Source organism: Periophthalmus magnuspinnatus, chromosome 16 (assembly GCF_009829125.3).
Source record: "Periophthalmus magnuspinnatus isolate fPerMag1 chromosome 16, fPerMag1.2.pri, whole genome shotgun sequence".
NCBI classification, from domain to species: Eukaryota; Metazoa; Chordata; class Actinopteri; order Gobiiformes; family Gobiidae; genus Periophthalmus; species Periophthalmus magnuspinnatus.
In genome coordinates, this window is record NC_047141.1 from 4,522,235 (window position 1) to 4,540,370 (window position 18,136).

At 42.1% G+C, this 18,136-nt stretch overlaps 2 protein-coding genes across 2 annotated transcripts; both read left to right on the plus strand.

The window, feature by feature from the left end:
* The first annotated feature begins 427 nt into the window (after positions 1-427).
* LOC129456889 (zinc finger protein 260-like) lies at positions 428-6,197 on the plus strand. The gene is made up of 3 exons (XM_055227741.1): positions 428-620; positions 1,643-1,763; positions 1,995-6,197. Exons 1-3 carry the CDS (start codon positions 428-430, stop codon positions 3,178-3,180), a joined length of 1,500 nt encoding a protein of 499 aa, XP_055083716.1. The 3' UTR covers positions 3,181-6,197.
* Positions 6,198-10,872: 4,675 nt separating this feature from the next.
* LOC117383534 (zinc finger and SCAN domain-containing protein 12-like) lies at positions 10,873-13,183 on the plus strand. The gene is made up of 3 exons (XM_055228001.1): positions 10,873-11,176; positions 11,755-11,875; positions 12,117-13,183. Exons 1-3 carry the CDS (start codon positions 10,984-10,986, stop codon positions 13,063-13,065), a joined length of 1,263 nt encoding a protein of 420 aa, XP_055083976.1. The 5' UTR covers positions 10,873-10,983; the 3' UTR covers positions 13,066-13,183.
* The last annotated feature ends 4,953 nt before the right edge of the window (positions 13,184-18,136 follow it).

Here is an 18,136-nt window from a genome sequence, read left to right on the forward strand (position 1 = left end):
CGACCATGTGACTAAAGGAATAACGTGACGCTCATGGATCTATTCAAATATTGTGACGCTTTATTTCAAGAGAGCTGCACATCATGTGAAGAGACTTTTAGTTCTGTAGTGAAACTGGGCTGTGGATGTCTAAAATCACTGCTTTACGTGTTGTTTATGTTTTTTCATTTTGAAAAATGAACCAGATCGACCCCCCAGTATAGTACAGTAATGGATAGTCTTTAGTCTATGTCAATAATAATGTCCAGTTGCAGATGTGAGCTTCACTTCCCTCTACTGCAGTACCACAGGCGACCAGTGTGCGGCAGCAACACGCCACACGGCCACAGCGAGGAGCGCCCGAAGGAGCGAGCTTTTTTACCACAACCAGCGGGGAAGGAAAAGAGACAGAAAACAGAAAAAGTGACAAAACCAAGCGGTTTGTAAAATGTCTAAAGTCCAAAGGCTGAGAGCTTTGGTGGAGGAGCGGCTGACTGCGGCTGCTGAAGACATATATGTGCTGTTTGAAAGAATCATAGCCGAGTATGAGGAGGAACTGTGTCGCTCCAAACAGGAGAACGAGAGGAACCAACGGCTCCTGGACTCGACTCTGAGCCCGAGAGTCGTGCTGATCAGAGCCGGTGAGTCTGATGTGTCCGAGCCACGTGTTACTGTCCAAATGTGGCGCACGTCCATAGACACGCATTAGCAACAACAATACAAGTGTAAAAGAGCCGTGCAACAGGCCGATAAGCTGCTGCTAAATACATCCATCACATTATAGTCTGTCGGTGTTAAGGTGTTTTTGGCAGAAGTGTCTCTTTATACCTGGGAAAAATGCTTGGCATATTTATTTTAATGCAACTCTTGTACGGCCAACAGCGGTCATAAAATACAAGCGCCATGAAGAGAGGAGAGCGCGCTTAAATGACGTCACATCCTGTCTCTACAAAATAAATGTCTCTTTTTCAGATTCAGAATCCTTTTATTGCCATCATTTGTGAACACAGTTCACAAACTAGGAACTTCTTTTGGTGATAAAGTGCAACATAAAACATAAAACACATTGAATAAATACAAATACAAATAAGGGCATGCACGAAGTTAAAAAAAAGATATGCTTAAAAATCAAATAAAATACTTAAAGGTAGAAAATATATACAACAGCAGCATCAGAACAACAGTGCAAACATGACTTATTAAAGTGGCCGGTGTTACAAAGTGTCCAGTTTTGTGCAAATATTATAAAGTGTTCATGAGACAAACTGCAGAGGGGAAGAAACTGTTGTTATGACGAGAGGATAAGAGCTCTTCACGGGTGTAAGAGCACGCGAACACAGGACAAACACACAAAAACAAAAAACGCACAGCGCACCAAATCACCATGGCGACCGTACGTGGCGCCATCTTGGCATCATCTTGGCTACTTTGATGAACAATACTTAACAGTCAGTAAACAGTCTTTTAAATGAACAGGAAGGTTTGTATTTAGCGTCTTCAAATCTCCATTGATTTAACATTTGGGAAACTGAACATTCTGTGTGACGACATAATCCTGATCTCAAAAAGTTTGGATTTGGACTAAATGTACAACTTCATGGACAAATAATACATGTGTTTGTGTAAGTAATTGTCATCTTTGTTTGCTCATTGTCTCCTGCAGGTGTCCACATGTCCTCTCTGAGTCCTGGTCTCACTCTGAAACAGGAAATCCCAGAGACTCCACAGATTAAAGAGGAGCCAGAAGAACAGCATGTCAAACAGGAGGAAGAGGAGCTGCAAGTGTGAGTCCCATCACTTTCAACACAATTTATTATAAAATATGATGAGATTAGAAATACATCTGAATTCAGGGACATTTAAGAATAGCCAGAAGTATAAAGTGATAATTGAATTAAACAGGTTTTATACATAAGAATACTTTATGCAGACACAGACACTGACTTCTCCTCAGAGGACAATTGTTCCAAACTTTGTATTTTTGATTCATGTAGATTTTGTTTTCTTTACTTCAGGTCTGTCCCTGGGGCCAATGATGGCTGTGTGAAGACAGAAGAGTCCTCACTGCTTCAGCAAAAAGAAACTGATCACAGAGAGGACATCAACTCAGAGATACATGTCCACGGAGAGGACACACAGGGAGAGGACATCAGCTCAGAGACAGATGTCCGCAGAGAGGACTCACAGGGAGAGAATATAAGCTCAGAGACACATGTCCACAGAGAGGACACACAGGGAGAGGACATCAGCTCAGAGACACATGTCCACCCCGAGACTGAGGGAGACACGGAGCACTCTTCTGACACTGACAATGATGAAGACTGGAGTGCTCCAATCGGCTCTTCAGCTGCACAGATGGAGACAGAGGCAGATGGAGACCACTACAGCCAAGTCCAGAGCAGAGCCAAAAGCACCACTGCACCAAACTCAAGTCAATCCCCCAAATACAAGTCTGCACCAGAGACCAGAGCCACTGTGGACAATGGGGACATGTCAGGAACAGCCGAAGGAACTGCAGACAAGAAACACCAGTCCTCTGTCCGTAAAAAGAGATTTGGCCTAAAAGGTGATTTAAAAAAACACTTTAGTATTCACACAGGAGACAAGCCTTACAGCTGTTCTCTCTGTGAGAAAGCATTTACTTACAAGAATAGTCTCACATACCACATGAGAACACACACAGAAGACAAGCCTTACAGTTGTTCTGTCTGTGAGAAAGCATTTACTCACAAGAGTAGTCTTAAATACCACAAGGGAACACACACAGGACACGAATCTTTCAGCTGTTCTGTCTGTGAGAACACATTTACTCAAAAGAGCAATCTCAGATACCACATGGGAAGACACGCAGGAGAGAAACCTTACAGCTGTTCTCTCTGTGAGAAAGCATTTTCTCATAAGTGTGATCTCACAAAACACATAAGAATACACACAGGCGACAAACCATACAGCTGTTCTGTCTGTGAGTACACGTTTATTCAAAAGAGTAATCTCACAAGACACATGAGAACACACACAGGCGACAAACCTTACAGCTGTTCTCTCTGTGAGAAAGCATTTACTCATAAGTGTTATCTCACAAGCCACATGAGAATACACACAGGAGAGAAACCTTACAGATGTTCTCTCTGTGAGAAAGCATTTACTCTAAAGTGTTATCTCACAAAACACATGAAAAAACACACAAGAGACAAATCTTAGAGCTGCTCTGTCTGTAATAAACGATTTGCTCAGAGCAGAAATTTGAAGTAACATGAGAAGTCACACAGGAGAGATATAGGTTGAACAGAGTCTGACACAAGGTTTTTTTGCTGTGTTTATGTGTTACAACAACAGCCAGTAGTTGCCATTTGAAGATTAAGAATAAAAATAAACATTTATGCTTAATACTTCCAGTTGAGTGAACGCTTGCGCGTTTTTGCTGCCGCTGCTTGCTGGGCAAATTAAACATTTTTACTTAATCGGATTGTGATTGACCTGTGAATATAGGGCTATCTGCTAAATGCCCTATATCTGCATGAGACGTCTGCTGTCTGCTGCATATGTGAGTGTCTTTGGACCTTGGCTTACCTGGGACTTGCTTCTCAATCACATCTGGCTCCTGTCTCTCCGACTCACTCATCTGGGCAGCTATGTGGATTAATAAAATAGTCCATTGGATTGCTGTCAGCTGGCTCCTAATGTCCCTGGTCCATTTACAAACAAAAGCACTTCTCCAGTATTCTGCTGGTGAACTTTTAAAACTCCGGCATTATGTCACCGCTCCATGGCCCCCACCTGGGCTAAACCTGCCCACAGACATAGCCTACCAGCCTCGCGGGAGGTATATCCGCCGTAGGCCCATCCATCGGGGCTCGCGTCGGAACTTTGAGTATGATAACTCTACATCTATCCCGTCGTTTTGGTCCACTGCTCGCTGCACAAAGAGAAACACCAGTCGCCGTGCTGAGCGTGTCCTGGCAGGCGTCCCGAGGGCAGCTAACACGGCTAGCACAACCATCGTCAACTTTGGTCTTCTCAACACCCGCTCTCTGACGAACAAGGGCCATCTCATCCAGGATCTTCTGGTGGACCGTAAGTTAGACCTGTTGTGCTTGACGGAAACGTGGCAGCAACAAAATGACTTTACTCATCTTAATGATGCTACTCCTCCGGGGTTTGTTTATTTTTCCCAACCTCGTGCTTCTGGTCGAGGGGGCGGTCTTGCGGTATTGTACCGCGAGAGCTTGAGAGTAGTGCCCTGTGACTGTACCTGCCTGTCAGTCATTTGAGGCCACCATATGCCAGCTCTCCGGACCCACTCCTACTATCATTGCCACTCTTTACTGACCACCAAAACCAAACAAGGATTTTATGTCTGATTTTGCCGCTTTTTTAACACATGTTTCCTCCCTTTCATCAAATATCATATTACTAGGGGACCTCAATATTCATTTGGACATTGTCAATAACTTACTCACTCAAGATTTCACATCTTGTTTGGACAGTTTTGGATTAAAGCAGTTTGTTAATTTTCCCACTCACTCTAAAGGACATATTCTAGATGTAATCTGCTGTTCAGGACTATCACCCATAGACTGTAAAGCCAACCATATCCCCTTCTCTGATCACATGCTCATAACATTTAATATCATTCTGCCTCTTTCCAAACACAACACTTCACGGACCATAGCATTTCGGAAAATTAAAGACATAAATCTGGACATTCTATCTTCTCAAATCAGTAACCTTCCCTGTACAGACAGTCTTACAACTCCAGATCAACTGCTCTCTTACTATAACTCCCAATTGCACAATATTCTCAACACACTTGCTCCACTGAAATCCAGATCTGTCTCATTCACTCACTCTGCACCCTGGTACACCCCCACTCTCAGACAGTTAAAAGCAAAAGGCCGCCAACTTGAAAGACTTTACAATAAAACTGGACTAACTATTCATAAAAACTTGTACACAAATCACATTCTCCACTATAAGGACTGCATTTCCAAAACCAAATCCACTTACTACTCTGGTTTAATCAGTTCAAATGAAGGAAATTCCAAGGCTCTTTTTTCTCTCATCAGTGACATCACTAAACCACCTGACTCTCTCCCAGCTCATCTTTATTCATCTGACTTTTGCAATACACTGGTTTCATTCTTCACCACAAAAATCCAACTTATCCACCAACAGTTAACCCCGTCCTCTGGTATAACTTTACCTTTCACTATATCTCCTCCTGCCTTTATCTCTCCTTTGTCTTCATTCACTCTGCCTTCTGTCAATCAAATCTCCATCCTTATTCAAAAATCCAAAACTTCCTCCTGTCAGCTTGACCCTCTACCCACAGTCCTCGTTAAAGCTACTCTTCCATCTCTGGCTCCTCTAATCACTAACATAATCCATGCTTCCCTCACCTCTGGAACAGTTCCCTCTCCTCTGAAAACTGCTGCTGTCACTCCTATCCTCAAAAAACCTGGATCTGATCCCACTGACCTCAATAATTTCCGTCCCATTTCTAATCTCCCATTCATCTCAAAAATCCTTGAAAAAACAATTTCTGCATCAGCGTTTCCTCAGCTGCAAACGCTGATACAGTCTGTCTCCATATATTATCAAGAGAAGACCTAAAATAACTCTTCCCTGTTCTACCGTACTATATTCTCATGGTAATGTATTGTCTGTGCAGACAGCAGAAACAAACCTGAGGGTAATTCTCACGGAGTTTAAACCAGCCCCATCAAGATAGTTCAGCTTCCAAGTCTGCAACACGTGGTCTACACTGACAGTGAGTTATATCATATCAGGAAAGAGTACTTTGAGTTCAAACGCACGGGACGAGAAAAGGACTGTAGGCTTTTAAAGGAGCTAAACTGCAGGCAGCAGCAGTGTATGTTGAGAGCCCACAGTGAAAGGTAAGACATGTCCCTGTGTTATGGTCAAACAATTTTAGTTTCATCAGACCACAGGACATGTCTCCAAAAATGAAACTCGTTATCCCTGTTTGCATTTACTAAACTGAAATCTGTCTTTTTTTCTTTTGGAGTAGAGTTTTCTTCCTGCAGAGCCTTTCAGTCCATGTCGGTACAGTCCTCGTTTCACTGTGGATAATGACAAAACTCTTATCAGCTTCAGCAGCATCTTCACAAAGTATTTTGCTTTTGTTCTTGGGTTGATTTGTACATTTTTGACCAAAACACGTTCATGACTCGCTCTCCTCACACATTCATGCTCAGTCCCTAACAATAATGAATATCCGCTCTTGTCGTCTTCTTAAAATAATATTTTCAAGAAACTGATGAACTATTTAACAGAACGTGACAAGATGGAATATGAATTAGTGCAGCTTTACTTGTCGTTAAAACATCTGAAGGGACAGACTTAACCCTTAAAAGTCCAAACCATTAAATCATTGACAGAAAATTCCAATTCTTGGAAATTGGAGCCTTTAATGGTCCCTCTAAACAAACAAAAAATAAAAAAATAAAAAATTCAAATAGCATTTTAAAAATACGAGTTTCAATTTGTATCATATTTGATACATCAGGTCACAATGCTCAACGATTTGTTTTTTCCTGAACAAATAAAAACGTAATAAAACACAAACAAATTCAACAAATTTGTAATTCCAAACATAAAAAGTTCTACCATAATGCAGAAATCAGAAATCCACCAATGGAACTGGCTGGGTGAAAGTCTAGAAAACATAACCATTCAGTAATTTTTACTCATTTTGCGGTTCACAACCTTTTTATTTTGCATTGTGGTAGGTTTGTAAACAGTTTCTATCCTTGTTCAGGCAAAGATACAGTCTGCATTTCTGACAGTACAAATGGGTAAAGTGCCCTGGGCAGTGCTTGCATTTCTGTCGAATTACCCATGTTGCATCCTCAGACATATTGAGGTTGTCCTGAAAGTGAATCAGCGTCAACAAATTCAGGAATCGACCCCGTGACATCACAAACAGCGGGGTACCTTGTCTCCATCTCCCAGTAGGCTCGTACATTGGGCACCTGTACTAACCCCATGTGCATGTACATACCCAGAATTTGTTCGATTTCTTGAGCATTTGTGGACACTAACTTTCCATTTTTCTGCACGCTGTACAAGTTTGTTTCTTCTGCAATTTCCTGTAGCATTTCGTCAGTCACAAATTCTTTAAAATACATATATGGTGTCCAGTCAAGCCTATCTTCAGAGTCTTCCTCAACACATTGCACAAACTCAATAGATGGAGGTTCAAACTGTTTTCTTTTCCACTGATACACCTTCCTTTTCTCTTTACCCCTTGCCGCCTGCTTTAGTGTTGTGTCCTTTGGTTTTGTTGTGTCCTCTTCTGGGACTTCTGGGGTTTATATCGTCAGCACTGCTATCTGGGTTTTCCTCTTCCTCATCATCACTGCTATTTGGGTTTTCCTCAGTAGGAGTCCATTCCTTTTCCTCCTCATCATCATCTTCTCCTAGCTGCTCCATGTCACTTGAATTCCCATCCATCATCATTTTCAGAGCTTCTTCAAAACTGTATCTACTTGCCATCTAAAAACATACATGCACATAAAAACAGATTTTGATTTCATTTCAATTGGTGAGTTTTTAGTGAAAAGCAGCAGACGCTGGCCGTGTCCCAATTCAACAAATGCACCCTTCAATATGCCGAAGTACCCGCCCGACTTAATTTAATGGCACAATGGCGCATTTAAGGGCATTTAAGGGCACTTGAATTGAGACACGGCCAGAGTGATGCCCTGGCATTGACTGGGAGGATCCCGGCAACAACTGCGCTCTGATTGGACATCTCTGAGGGACCACGGAAGCACATTACCGAAAATAGGTGATGTAAAATGTTAAAAATAATAAATTGCATAAATACAATAAGTCCATTATTATAATACATAAGAGTAAAAATTAAAATCATGTCAGTGTGGTAGTATTTAAAAAGGTCATGTCTTTGTGAAAATGTATGTATGTAATTTGTTGTGAGTTCATGCATTGTGCTGGTTTTATTCTTTGAACACAGTGATGTTAATGCACGGTTCATTTTGTGCACCAGTAAAACAAACATGTCTTGAGTTTGAAAAAAATTGTTTTTATTTTTTCAATAAAGAAGGGTTCGGTGAAAGTGCATATGAAAGTGGTTCAGTACCTCCAACAAGGTTAAGAACCACTGTGATAGAGTAAGTTACATATGTAGTTTTTTTTTTACTATGACTGTACCAAATTATGTAATTTAAAAATAAAAAGCCTGTATGTTGTTTGATGTTATACTATATAATGCATAGAATACAATAAAATGACAATTGACTGATTTAGAGCTACATGACTTAAATCCAAATAATATACACATATAACATATGTGCTAAAACATTGGTCTGATTGTAGACAGCAGAGGATAAAGTCACAAAATGAAGCTCTTCCCTGACTCTGTGATCAGACACACAGAATATTCAAAGGCTCAAGGTTCATTCTGTGTGAACCCTCAGTTGTCCAGGTCTGATCCATAGGAAAAGATGAAGTTAAATCTGTCAACTGGACAAATAATTTTAAGAGTGAAGACGTTTCGCTGCTCATCCAAGCCGCTTCTTCAGTTCTGGTCAGATGCTGGTGGCCAATGCCTTATATCTATCTGAGGGGAGGGGCTAACTACACTGACACTGTAAACATCTATTGTCTCCGTTTTCAGCTGAAACTACCCTATTCAGCTCTTAATGACCCTGCTACTGTTCTCATTGTTCTGGGTCTGAGGATGGAGTTGTAGATGGGGAGAGATTATGTCTCAGGCCCCCATTTCTGTTCAAGGAAGGATTCTCTTTGCTAACAAAAATATCTTCTTTAACTCCTCTTTCAAACAATTTCTTTTCTCTGGCCCAGATCTGTACCTCACTGTCTTCAAAGGAGTGGTTAGTGGCTTTGAGATGGAGATGTACGGCGGACTGAGGTCCAGATCAGCTCTCCCGCCGGTGTTGGTACATTCTCTTATGAAGTAGCTGTTTAGTTTCTCCAGTGTAACGCTCACTGCACTCTTCACTACACTGAATGGAGTAGACACATTACATTGTTTATGGCTCAGGGTTTTGTCCTTTGGGTGAACCAGTTTTTGTCTTAAAGTGTTTGTAGGTTTGAAATAGACCGGAATCTTTTATTGTCTGAAAATTCTCTGATGTTTTTCAGACACACCCGCAGGGTAAGGGCTGGTAACACCTTTCCTTCTGGGTTCAGATTCCCTGTTGTCCTGTTTTTTTTTTTTATCTCTCTTAGATACACTGATAGTTGCAAATCCCACCATTATCAACAATGAAATTATCAAACAGGTAGAATCGTACAAATATCTTGGTGTTATGATTGATGCCACCTTATCATGGAAACATCATATAGACTACATATGGAAAAAAACTAAACAAAGACTGTACTTTCTCCGTCGCCTCCGATCTTTTGGAGCCACTCGTCAGATCCTCCTACTGTTCTATACTGCTGTTATCCTCAGTGTGCTGCAGTACTGTAATGCTGTGGTACAGCTGCTTGTCCACATCAGTAAAGTCTGGACCTAAACACAAGATCTGTTCTAAGACTGTGGGTCAACCATTAAAAGGTCAGTATGAGGCTGCCTATCACAATAACACAATACGACTGGCAAGAAACATAATTTCTGACTCTAGCCATGTTTTGAACTGTGAATGTGCACTGCTTCCATCTGGGCGACGGTTCAGTGTTCCACGATTTAATAAGGTTAGGCTGAAGCATTCTTTTATTTATCAGTCAATCCTTAAAATAAACAAGGAGCTTAATCCATAGCTATCAAAGTGAGTAAATGTATGTCACTTGAATTAATGTTTGTATAGTGTCTGTATCACATGTGTTGTGATGTTAAAGTGAAGCAACGGAGCCACTGTTTTTATGTGCAAGACAAATTTCAGATCTCTGATCTGACAATAAAGTATTATCTATCTATATATCTATTGAAGGCCCATTTTGGATATCCACAAGCAGAGAGGGCTTTCTCCACATGTTGCTCCTCCTTCACTTTTCCCTCTGTGTTTGTAGGAACCACTTGATCTCTGTGGTGTAGTGTCCGGATCACTTCGAGTTTGTGATGCAGTTGATGTGTGAATCAAACAGCAGGTATTGATCAGTGTGTGTGGGCTTCCTGTAACTTCTACCTGGAGTCGCCGGTCCTCTCCTATTGAAAAAACTGCCATTCTTAGATTGTGCAGTAACAATAGGAGAAGACCGGCACTGCACTACGTGTCACTAAAGCTCCACATGACTACCCACGGGGACGCACACTACGACAGAACAAGCCCTGAACTAAAGGCAGCTCTGGGGAAACAACAGGCTTTTTTCACAACACCAAGTCACACAAAGCAGCTGAGATTTATTTAAAAATATGTAAGTTGAGTTTTCTTTAACATTACATAATTGATAACTTTTTGAAACATGATGCAGTGTATATTATTTATGTTTTGTTAAAAACGTTTGTCAATGGATAGTGAAAATGGGACACTTTTCCTATGAGATGTAGTGATGTGAGTGTCATCTGGAAATTTAACAATTACTAAGATTAATAAAGTTAAAGTGCTGAATATTGATATTTGTTTCCCTCCTTGCTGTCATTGTTGATAATTATTGTCAGAAATAATTAACGTGATCAGTTTCTTCACATAAATGATTATCATTTATCATTATTAATAATGTACAACTAAAGGCAAACTGAATAAATTTTTTATTTCAGAAGAGCGTATCAAACTGGTAGCCCTTCGTCTGACTCAGTGCCCATGAAGTAGCTCTCAGATTAAACAAGGTTGGTGACCCCTGCTTGAGTCTATGTCAATAATAATGTCCAGTTGCAGATGTGAGCTTCACTTCCCTTTACTGCAGTACCACGGGCGACCAGTGTGCGGCAGCAACACGCCACACGGCCACAGCGAGGAGCGCCCGAAGGAGCGAGCTTTTTTTTTTTACCACAACCAGCTAGGAAGGAAAAGAGACAGAAAACAGAAAAAGTGACAAAACCAAACGGTTTGTAAAATGTCTAAAGTCCAAAAGCTGAGAGCTTTGGTGGAGGAGCGGCTGACTGCGGCTGCTGAAGACATATATGTGCTGTTTGAAAGAATCATAGCCGAGTATGAGGAGGAACTGTGTCGCTCCAAACAGGAGAACGAGAGGAACCAACGGCTCCTGGACTCGACTCAGAGCCCGAGAGTCATACTGACCAGAGCCGGTGAGTCTGATGTGTCCGAGCCACGTGTTACTGTCCAAATGTGGCGCACGTCCATAGACACGCATTAGCAACAACAATACAAGTGTAAAAGAGCCGTGCAACAGGCCGATAAGCTGCTGCTAAATACATCCATCACATTATAGTCTGTCGGTGTTAAGGTGTTTTTGGCAGAAGTGTCTCTTTATACCTGGGAAAAAATGCTTGGCATATTTATTTTAATGCAACTCTTGTACGGCCAACAGCGGTCATAAAGTACAAGCGCCATGAAGAGAGGAGAGCGCGCTTAAATGACGTCACATCCTGTCTCTACAAAATAAATGTCTCTTTTTACACAGAGCGCTACTTTAATGAACAATACTTAACAGTCAGTAAACAGTCTTTTAAATGAACGCTAAGGTTTGTATTTAGCATCTTCAAATCTCCATCGGTTTAACATTTGGGGAACTGAACATTCTGTGTGACGACATAATCCTGATCTCAAAAAGTTTGGATTTGGACTAAATGTACAACTTCATGGACAAATAATACATGTGTTTGTGTAAGTAATTGTCATCTTTGTTTGCCCATTGCTCCTGCAGGTGTCCACATGTCCTCTCTGAGTCCTGGTCTCACTCTGAAACAGGAAATCCCAGAGACTCCACAGATTAAAGAGAAGCCAGAAGAACAGCACGTCAAACAGGAGGAAGAGGAGCTGCAAGTGTGAGTCCCATCATTTTCAACACAATTTATTATAAAATATGGTCAGATTAGAAATACATCTGAATTCAGGGACATTTAAGAATAGCCAGAAGTATAAAGTGATAATAAAAATGTAATCCCATGTACAGGGTTAGCAGGTTTTATACATAAGAATACTTTATGCAGGCACAGACACTGACTTCTCCTCAGAGGACAATTGTTCCAAACTGTTTTTGATTTATGTAGATTTTCTTTTCTTCAGGTCTGTCCCTGGGGCCAATGATGGCTGTGTGAAGACAGAAGAGTCCTCACTGCTTCAACGAAAAGAAACTGATCACAGAAAGGACATCAGCTCAGAGACACATGTCCATAGAGAGGACACACAGGGAGAGGACATCAGCTCACAGACACATGTCCACCTTGAGACTGAGGGAGAAACAAAGCACTCTTCTGACACTAAGAGTGATGAAGACTGGTGTGCTCCAATCAGCTCTTCAGCTGCACAGATGGAGACAGAGGCAGATGCGCCGTGTCTCCCCGAGATTGAGGAAGACACGGAGCACTCCTCTGACACTGACAGTGATGGAGACTGGAGTTCTCCGATAGACTATTCAGCTGCACAGATGGAAACAGAGGCACCAGAGACCAGAGCCACTGTGGACAATGGGGACGTGTCAGGAACAACTGATGGAGCTACAGGGAAGAAACATCAGTGCTCTGTTTGTAAAAAGAGATTTGGCTTAAAAAAACATTTAAAAAGACACTTTAGAGTTCACCGAGGAGAGAAACCTTACAGCTGTTCTGTCTGTGAGAAAGCATTTAGTCAAAGCAGTCATCTCACAAAACACACGCGAATACACACAGGAGACAAGCCTTACAGCTGTTCTGTTTGTGAGAAAGTATTTACGCAAAAGAGTCATCTTACAAAACACATGAGAACACATACAGGAGACAAGCCTTACAGCTGTTCTGTCTGTGAGAACACGTTTATTCAAAAGAGTCATCTCACATACCACATGAGAACACACACAGGAGACAAACCTTACAGCTGTTCTGTCTGTGAGAAAGCATTTACTGGTAAGAGTCATCTCACAAAACACATGAGAACACACTCAGGAGAGAAACCTTACAGCTGTTCTCTCTGTAATAAACGATTTGCCCAGCGCTGCGATTTGAAAAGACATATGAGAAGTCACACAGGAAATGAATAGGTTGAGGGTAGCACAAGATTTTTGGCTGTGTTTTTGTGTTACAAGAGCCAGTTGTTTAAAATGAAGATTACATTTTGTGACAGAATGTACTGTTAAGAATAAAAAGAAACATTTGTGCTAAATACCTGTTTAATTACTGAGGCTACCCACTTTAAATTAAAGCAACATGTTCTGTTTGCACAAATAATTAATATTGTTATGTTTGTGGAGCCATGGTTGACCAACAACTACATTTACAGTTTATATCTATTATTTCGGTCGTTACCCACAGCTCATGACCATAGATGACGGCAGGAACTTAGAGTAACCAGTAAATCGAGAGCTTTGCCTTTCAGTTCAGTTCCTTCTTTATCATAACAGTGACCACATCACTGCAGACACTGCATTGACCCGCCTGCCAATCTCATCCATCCCTCACTTGTGAACAAGACCCCAAGATACTTGAACTCCTCCCTTTGAGGCAGGGAGTCTCCACCCAGAGAGGGCAAACCACCTTTTTCCAGTCTAGAATGACAGCATCGGATTTAGAAGAGCTGATTCTCATCCCAGTCGCTTCACACTTGGCTGCAAACCGCCCCCCGATTGGTTCTTTGGTTGCTATGATACTTGCATTCAGACTTCCAAATATGGAACCTGGCTCCAAATTTGCCCTATAATTGGTCCAGCCTCGATGAGATTCATTTGACTGGAGCTGAACACTATGGTCACTCTAACACCTGTCACTCTATAACACCTGTCACTCACCTGTCACTCACCTGTCGCTCGCCTGTCGCTCTCTTGTCGCTCTCTTGTCGCTCACCTTTCGCTCACCTGTCACTCACCTGTCGCTCTCTTGTCACTCACCTGTCGCTCACCTGTTACTCACCTGTCGCTCACCTGTCGCTCACCTGTCACTCACCTGTTACTCACCTGTCGCTCACCTGTTACTCACCTGTGGCTCTCTTGTCGCTCACCTGTTACTCACCTGTCACTCACCTGTCGCTCACCTGTCGCTCACCTGTCACTCACTTGTTGCTCACCTGTTACTCACCTCTCGCTCTAACACTGATGTTCTTAATTTTGCAGAATGATGCTGAAGTTCCTCTTGTGAATGTCACTGACGGTGGCATTAACACTTCTGATTCTGATTATAGCCAAAGGAACAACATTTTCATGGAAACGAGCAGGGGGAGAGTCGACTCAAATAAGAGTCAGGTCTGTGGAGATTCAAGCCTGAGAATGAGCGAGACATCGACTCACTGATCCACACCACCAGGATCTACAGCACAAACAGCAGAATGTCATTCCGGCTTGAGAAATTTAGCCAGATGGTGACAAAGAGAGGGAAGGTAGTCCACACAGAAGGGCTCTCCCTGCCAGAAGGAATATAGCAGACATTGAGGACAGTTACAAGTACCTTGGTATCCCAAAAGCAAATGGCAACCTTGAAGAGGAAACAGGGAAAGCAGACCTGGCCAAATACCTCAGATGAGTAAGGCAAGTCCTAAGGAGTCAGCTCAATGGCAAGAACAAGACCCAGGCAATAAACAGCTACGCCCTGCCGGTAATCAGACACCCAGCAGGAATCATTAGCCAAAGGAGGAGATACAGACCACAGATGCTAAGACCCGAAAGCTCCTTTCCATGCATGAAGGGTTCCATCCCAAATCCAGCACCCTGAGACTGTACGCAAGCCGTAAGGAAGGAGGCCAAGGACTAGTGAGTGTGAGAGCCATAGTCCAGGATGAAACATCCAAGATCCATAAGTACATCAAGGACAAGGCCCCAACAGATGACATGCTCAGCGAATGTCTCAGACAGTGGAGCGCAGAGGAAGAGGTGCTGGAGGAACCATCATGGAAGGACAAGCCCCTGCAGGGATGTACCACCGGAACATAACTGAAGTGGCTGATATCAAGAAATCCTACCAATGGTTTGCAAAGCTGGACTGAAGGACAGCACAGAGGCTCATCCTGGCTGCACAGGAGCAGGCCTTGGACACTAGAGCGATAGAGGCCCAGATCTACCACATCAGACAAGACTGTGAAAAGACGTCCCTGAGACAATCCAGCACATAACTGCAGGGTGTAAGATGCTGCAGGGAAAGCAAACATGGAGCGGCATAACCAAGTGGCGGGTATAGTGTACAGAAACATCTGTGCAGAGTACGGACTGGAGACCCCGAGGTGGGTCCTCCAAAGGTAGTGGAGAATGATCAAGCCAAGATCCTGTGGGACTTCCAGATACAGACTGACAGAATGGTGATGGCGAACCAACCGGACATTGTGATGGTGGATAAAAAACAGAGCAAAGCCGTTGTGGTGGACATCACAGAACCAAGTGATGGGAACATCAGGAAAAAGGAACATGAAAAACTAGAGAAATACCAGGGGCTCAAAGAAGAGCTGGAGAAGGCCTGGAAGGTGAAGGTATCAGTGGTGCCTGTGGTCATCAGAGCACTCGGGGCAGTGACCTCCAAACTGAAGGAGTGGCTACATCAGACATGTCAGTCCAGACAAGTGCAGTACTAGGAACCGCAAAGATACTGCGCAGAACCCTCAAGCTCTCAGGCTTCTTGTAGAGGTCCGTGAAAAAGAGGGGATGAGACCACCCGCGGAAATATATATATATATATATATTTATATAAATAAATGTGTACACATAATGTTTTGTGAAGGTGTGGTTACCAAATAATATTATTAACTCAATGTGATCAAACTGAGAGGTAAATACACCATATTATGAGCTTTATAGTCCATTATAGGCAATTGACACATTATAGCAGCAACAAAGAAGAAAAATGTAGAGTCTGAGTTTGTGGGCGGGGCTTTGAACGCGCCTCCTGGTCACGCGCGTCCATGAGGTGAGCCGCTGGTCTGTGAACCTTTCTCGTTGTACTCTCTGATTGGTTGATGCCTGTGTCAGTTATCCCTGTTCTGCCTCAGCGCTGACAGCTCCTGGGAGGATGAGCTGGTCAGAGGGAAGTGACGTTGTAGGAAGCGAGTGGATGTCTGGCGGGGAAATTGAAAATGACGACGAAGCAGATTTGTGGAAAACACAAAAAGGTAGACGCAAAAGGAAAAAAAGGTTACAAAATGAATCTTCCAACTCGGATGTAACTGATGGTGAACCCAGAGAGGAGATGGAAGAAGCCAAAGAGTTTAAAGTCTTGCTGAAGCTGGTAAGAGAAGGGGCGACGTTCAGTAAGTGGAACCCAGTGAAACTCACTCAGGAAATCAACCAAGTTATCGGCCCCATTAAATGTGCAAAAACTATACGAGATGGATCTTTGCTGGTGATTTGCAGTAATGAAAAAGAGAAAGAAAAAGCTCTGAAGCTGAAAACAATCCTGAATGAAAGAGTGAATGCAAAGCTACTGGAAAATAAAATGTTTGTACGTGGAGCTATTTCGGGAATTCCTCCTAATGTACCAGCGGATGAAGTAAAAGCAAGCTTAAAAGGAGGAAAGATAATCGAAGTTAAACGTCTGAAAGCATTGAGAAATGGAGAAAGAATTGATAGTTTTTCAGTAATGCTTAAATTTGATGAAAAGTTCCTTCCAGATAAAGTGTTTATTGATTTCATGTGCTATAATGTTCGGCCATATATTCCTCCACCGCTTCGATGTTTCAAATGTCAAAAGTTTGGACATGTTGCTGCTGTATGTAGAGGAAAGCAGAGATGTGGAAGATGTGCAGGAGAGCACGAATACGGCAAATGTGAGGAAGGGGCAAAGATAAAGTGCTGCAACTGTGGAGGGGAGCATAGCTCGGCATATCGAGGATGTGAAGCCAGTAAATGAGCGGCTGAAGTGCAAAAACTAAAAATCACGATGGGAGTGACGTATGCAGAAGCTGCGAAAAAAAGTGCCTGTGGGGCCCAAGAAAATGGCCACTGCAGTAGCAAGTAGCATTCCAAAATGTAATAGCTGTAGTAAAATTACAGAAAACACATTGATGATGGAAAAACAGAACTTCTTATTGTTCATGGTTGAAGCTATAAACTGTAGCATACAGGTGAAAGGAAAAACTGAAAATGAAAAAATTGTCATTATTGTAAAGGCAGCTGAGAAGTACTTAGGCATATCAAATATTACATTGGAATCGATTCAGGAAGAACTGGTATTGAGAGCAAAAAAAGCTTCCTCTAAGCAACCTCAACAATGGAGTGGTGCATCTACTTCTGGATGTTGATCGTATTCCAGTGGAATGCAAGGAGCTTGATAAGAAATGGGCAGGAATTCAAAAAGTATATCTTAAATTTAGAGGAAAAGCCTCATGTACTTTGCATTCAGGAAACATGGCTCAAACCCAGATTGGATTTTGTTATTCCGGGCTACACATCAATAAGGAATGATAGGCAACAGAGGCAAGGTGGAGGGGTTGCAACATTTGTTCAAAATGGTTTGAGTTTTAAGGTAGAGAGAATAGGGCAAAATGATGAATCAATAACTGTGTCGATATGGACAAGCAAGGGTAAATTTAATGTGATCAATTATTACAATTGCTTCCTGATTCCTGATGCATGGAAACAATCCATCATTGTACCTATCTTAAAGCCAGACAAAGAAGTCTTGGATCCTTCAAATTACCGTCCTATAGCGCTTACCTCGCAACTGGGAAAAACAATGGAAAGAATAATTACAACAAGACTTGATTGCTTCCTGGAAGAAAATAAAGCACTTAGTCCTTTCCAAAGCGGCTTCCGTAAAAGGAAGGAATACTATGGATGCTGTACTGTGTCTGGAATCAGAGATAAGAAAAGCCCAAACAAATAAAGAAATGGTCCTGGCAGTTTTCTTTGATATTGAAAAGGCTTATGATATGCTCTGGAAGGAGGGGATGCTAATAAAACTGTCTAAACTAGGAATAAGAGGAAAACTGTATAACTCGGTTTTGGATTTCTTATTTGGCCGAAAAATTGAAGTAAGAGTTGGATCAGTGTACTCCAACATGTACTCTGTTGAGAATGGGACACCACAAGGCAGTGTGTGCAGCCCAGTACTTTTTGATATTATGATTAATGACATATTTGAAAATGTAGAAGATAACATCGGAAAGTCCCTGTATGCGGATGATGGAGCTCTTTGGAT

Coding starts and splice junctions, on each gene's coding strand:
- LOC129456889 (XM_055227741.1), top strand. CDS start 428: ATGTCTAAAGTCCAAAGGCTGAGAGCTTTGGTGGAGGAGCGGCTGACT. Junction 621..1,642: donor AGTCGTGCTGATCAGAGCCG/GTGAGTCTGATG, acceptor TGTCTCCTGCAG/GTGTCCACATGTCCTCTCTG. Junction 1,764..1,994: donor GAGGAAGAGGAGCTGCAAGT/GTGAGTCCCATC, acceptor TCTTTACTTCAG/GTCTGTCCCTGGGGCCAATG.
- LOC117383534 (XM_055228001.1), top strand. CDS start 10,984: ATGTCTAAAGTCCAAAAGCTGAGAGCTTTGGTGGAGGAGCGGCTGACT. Junction 11,177..11,754: donor AGTCATACTGACCAGAGCCG/GTGAGTCTGATG, acceptor TTGCTCCTGCAG/GTGTCCACATGTCCTCTCTG. Junction 11,876..12,116: donor GAGGAAGAGGAGCTGCAAGT/GTGAGTCCCATC, acceptor TCTTTTCTTCAG/GTCTGTCCCTGGGGCCAATG.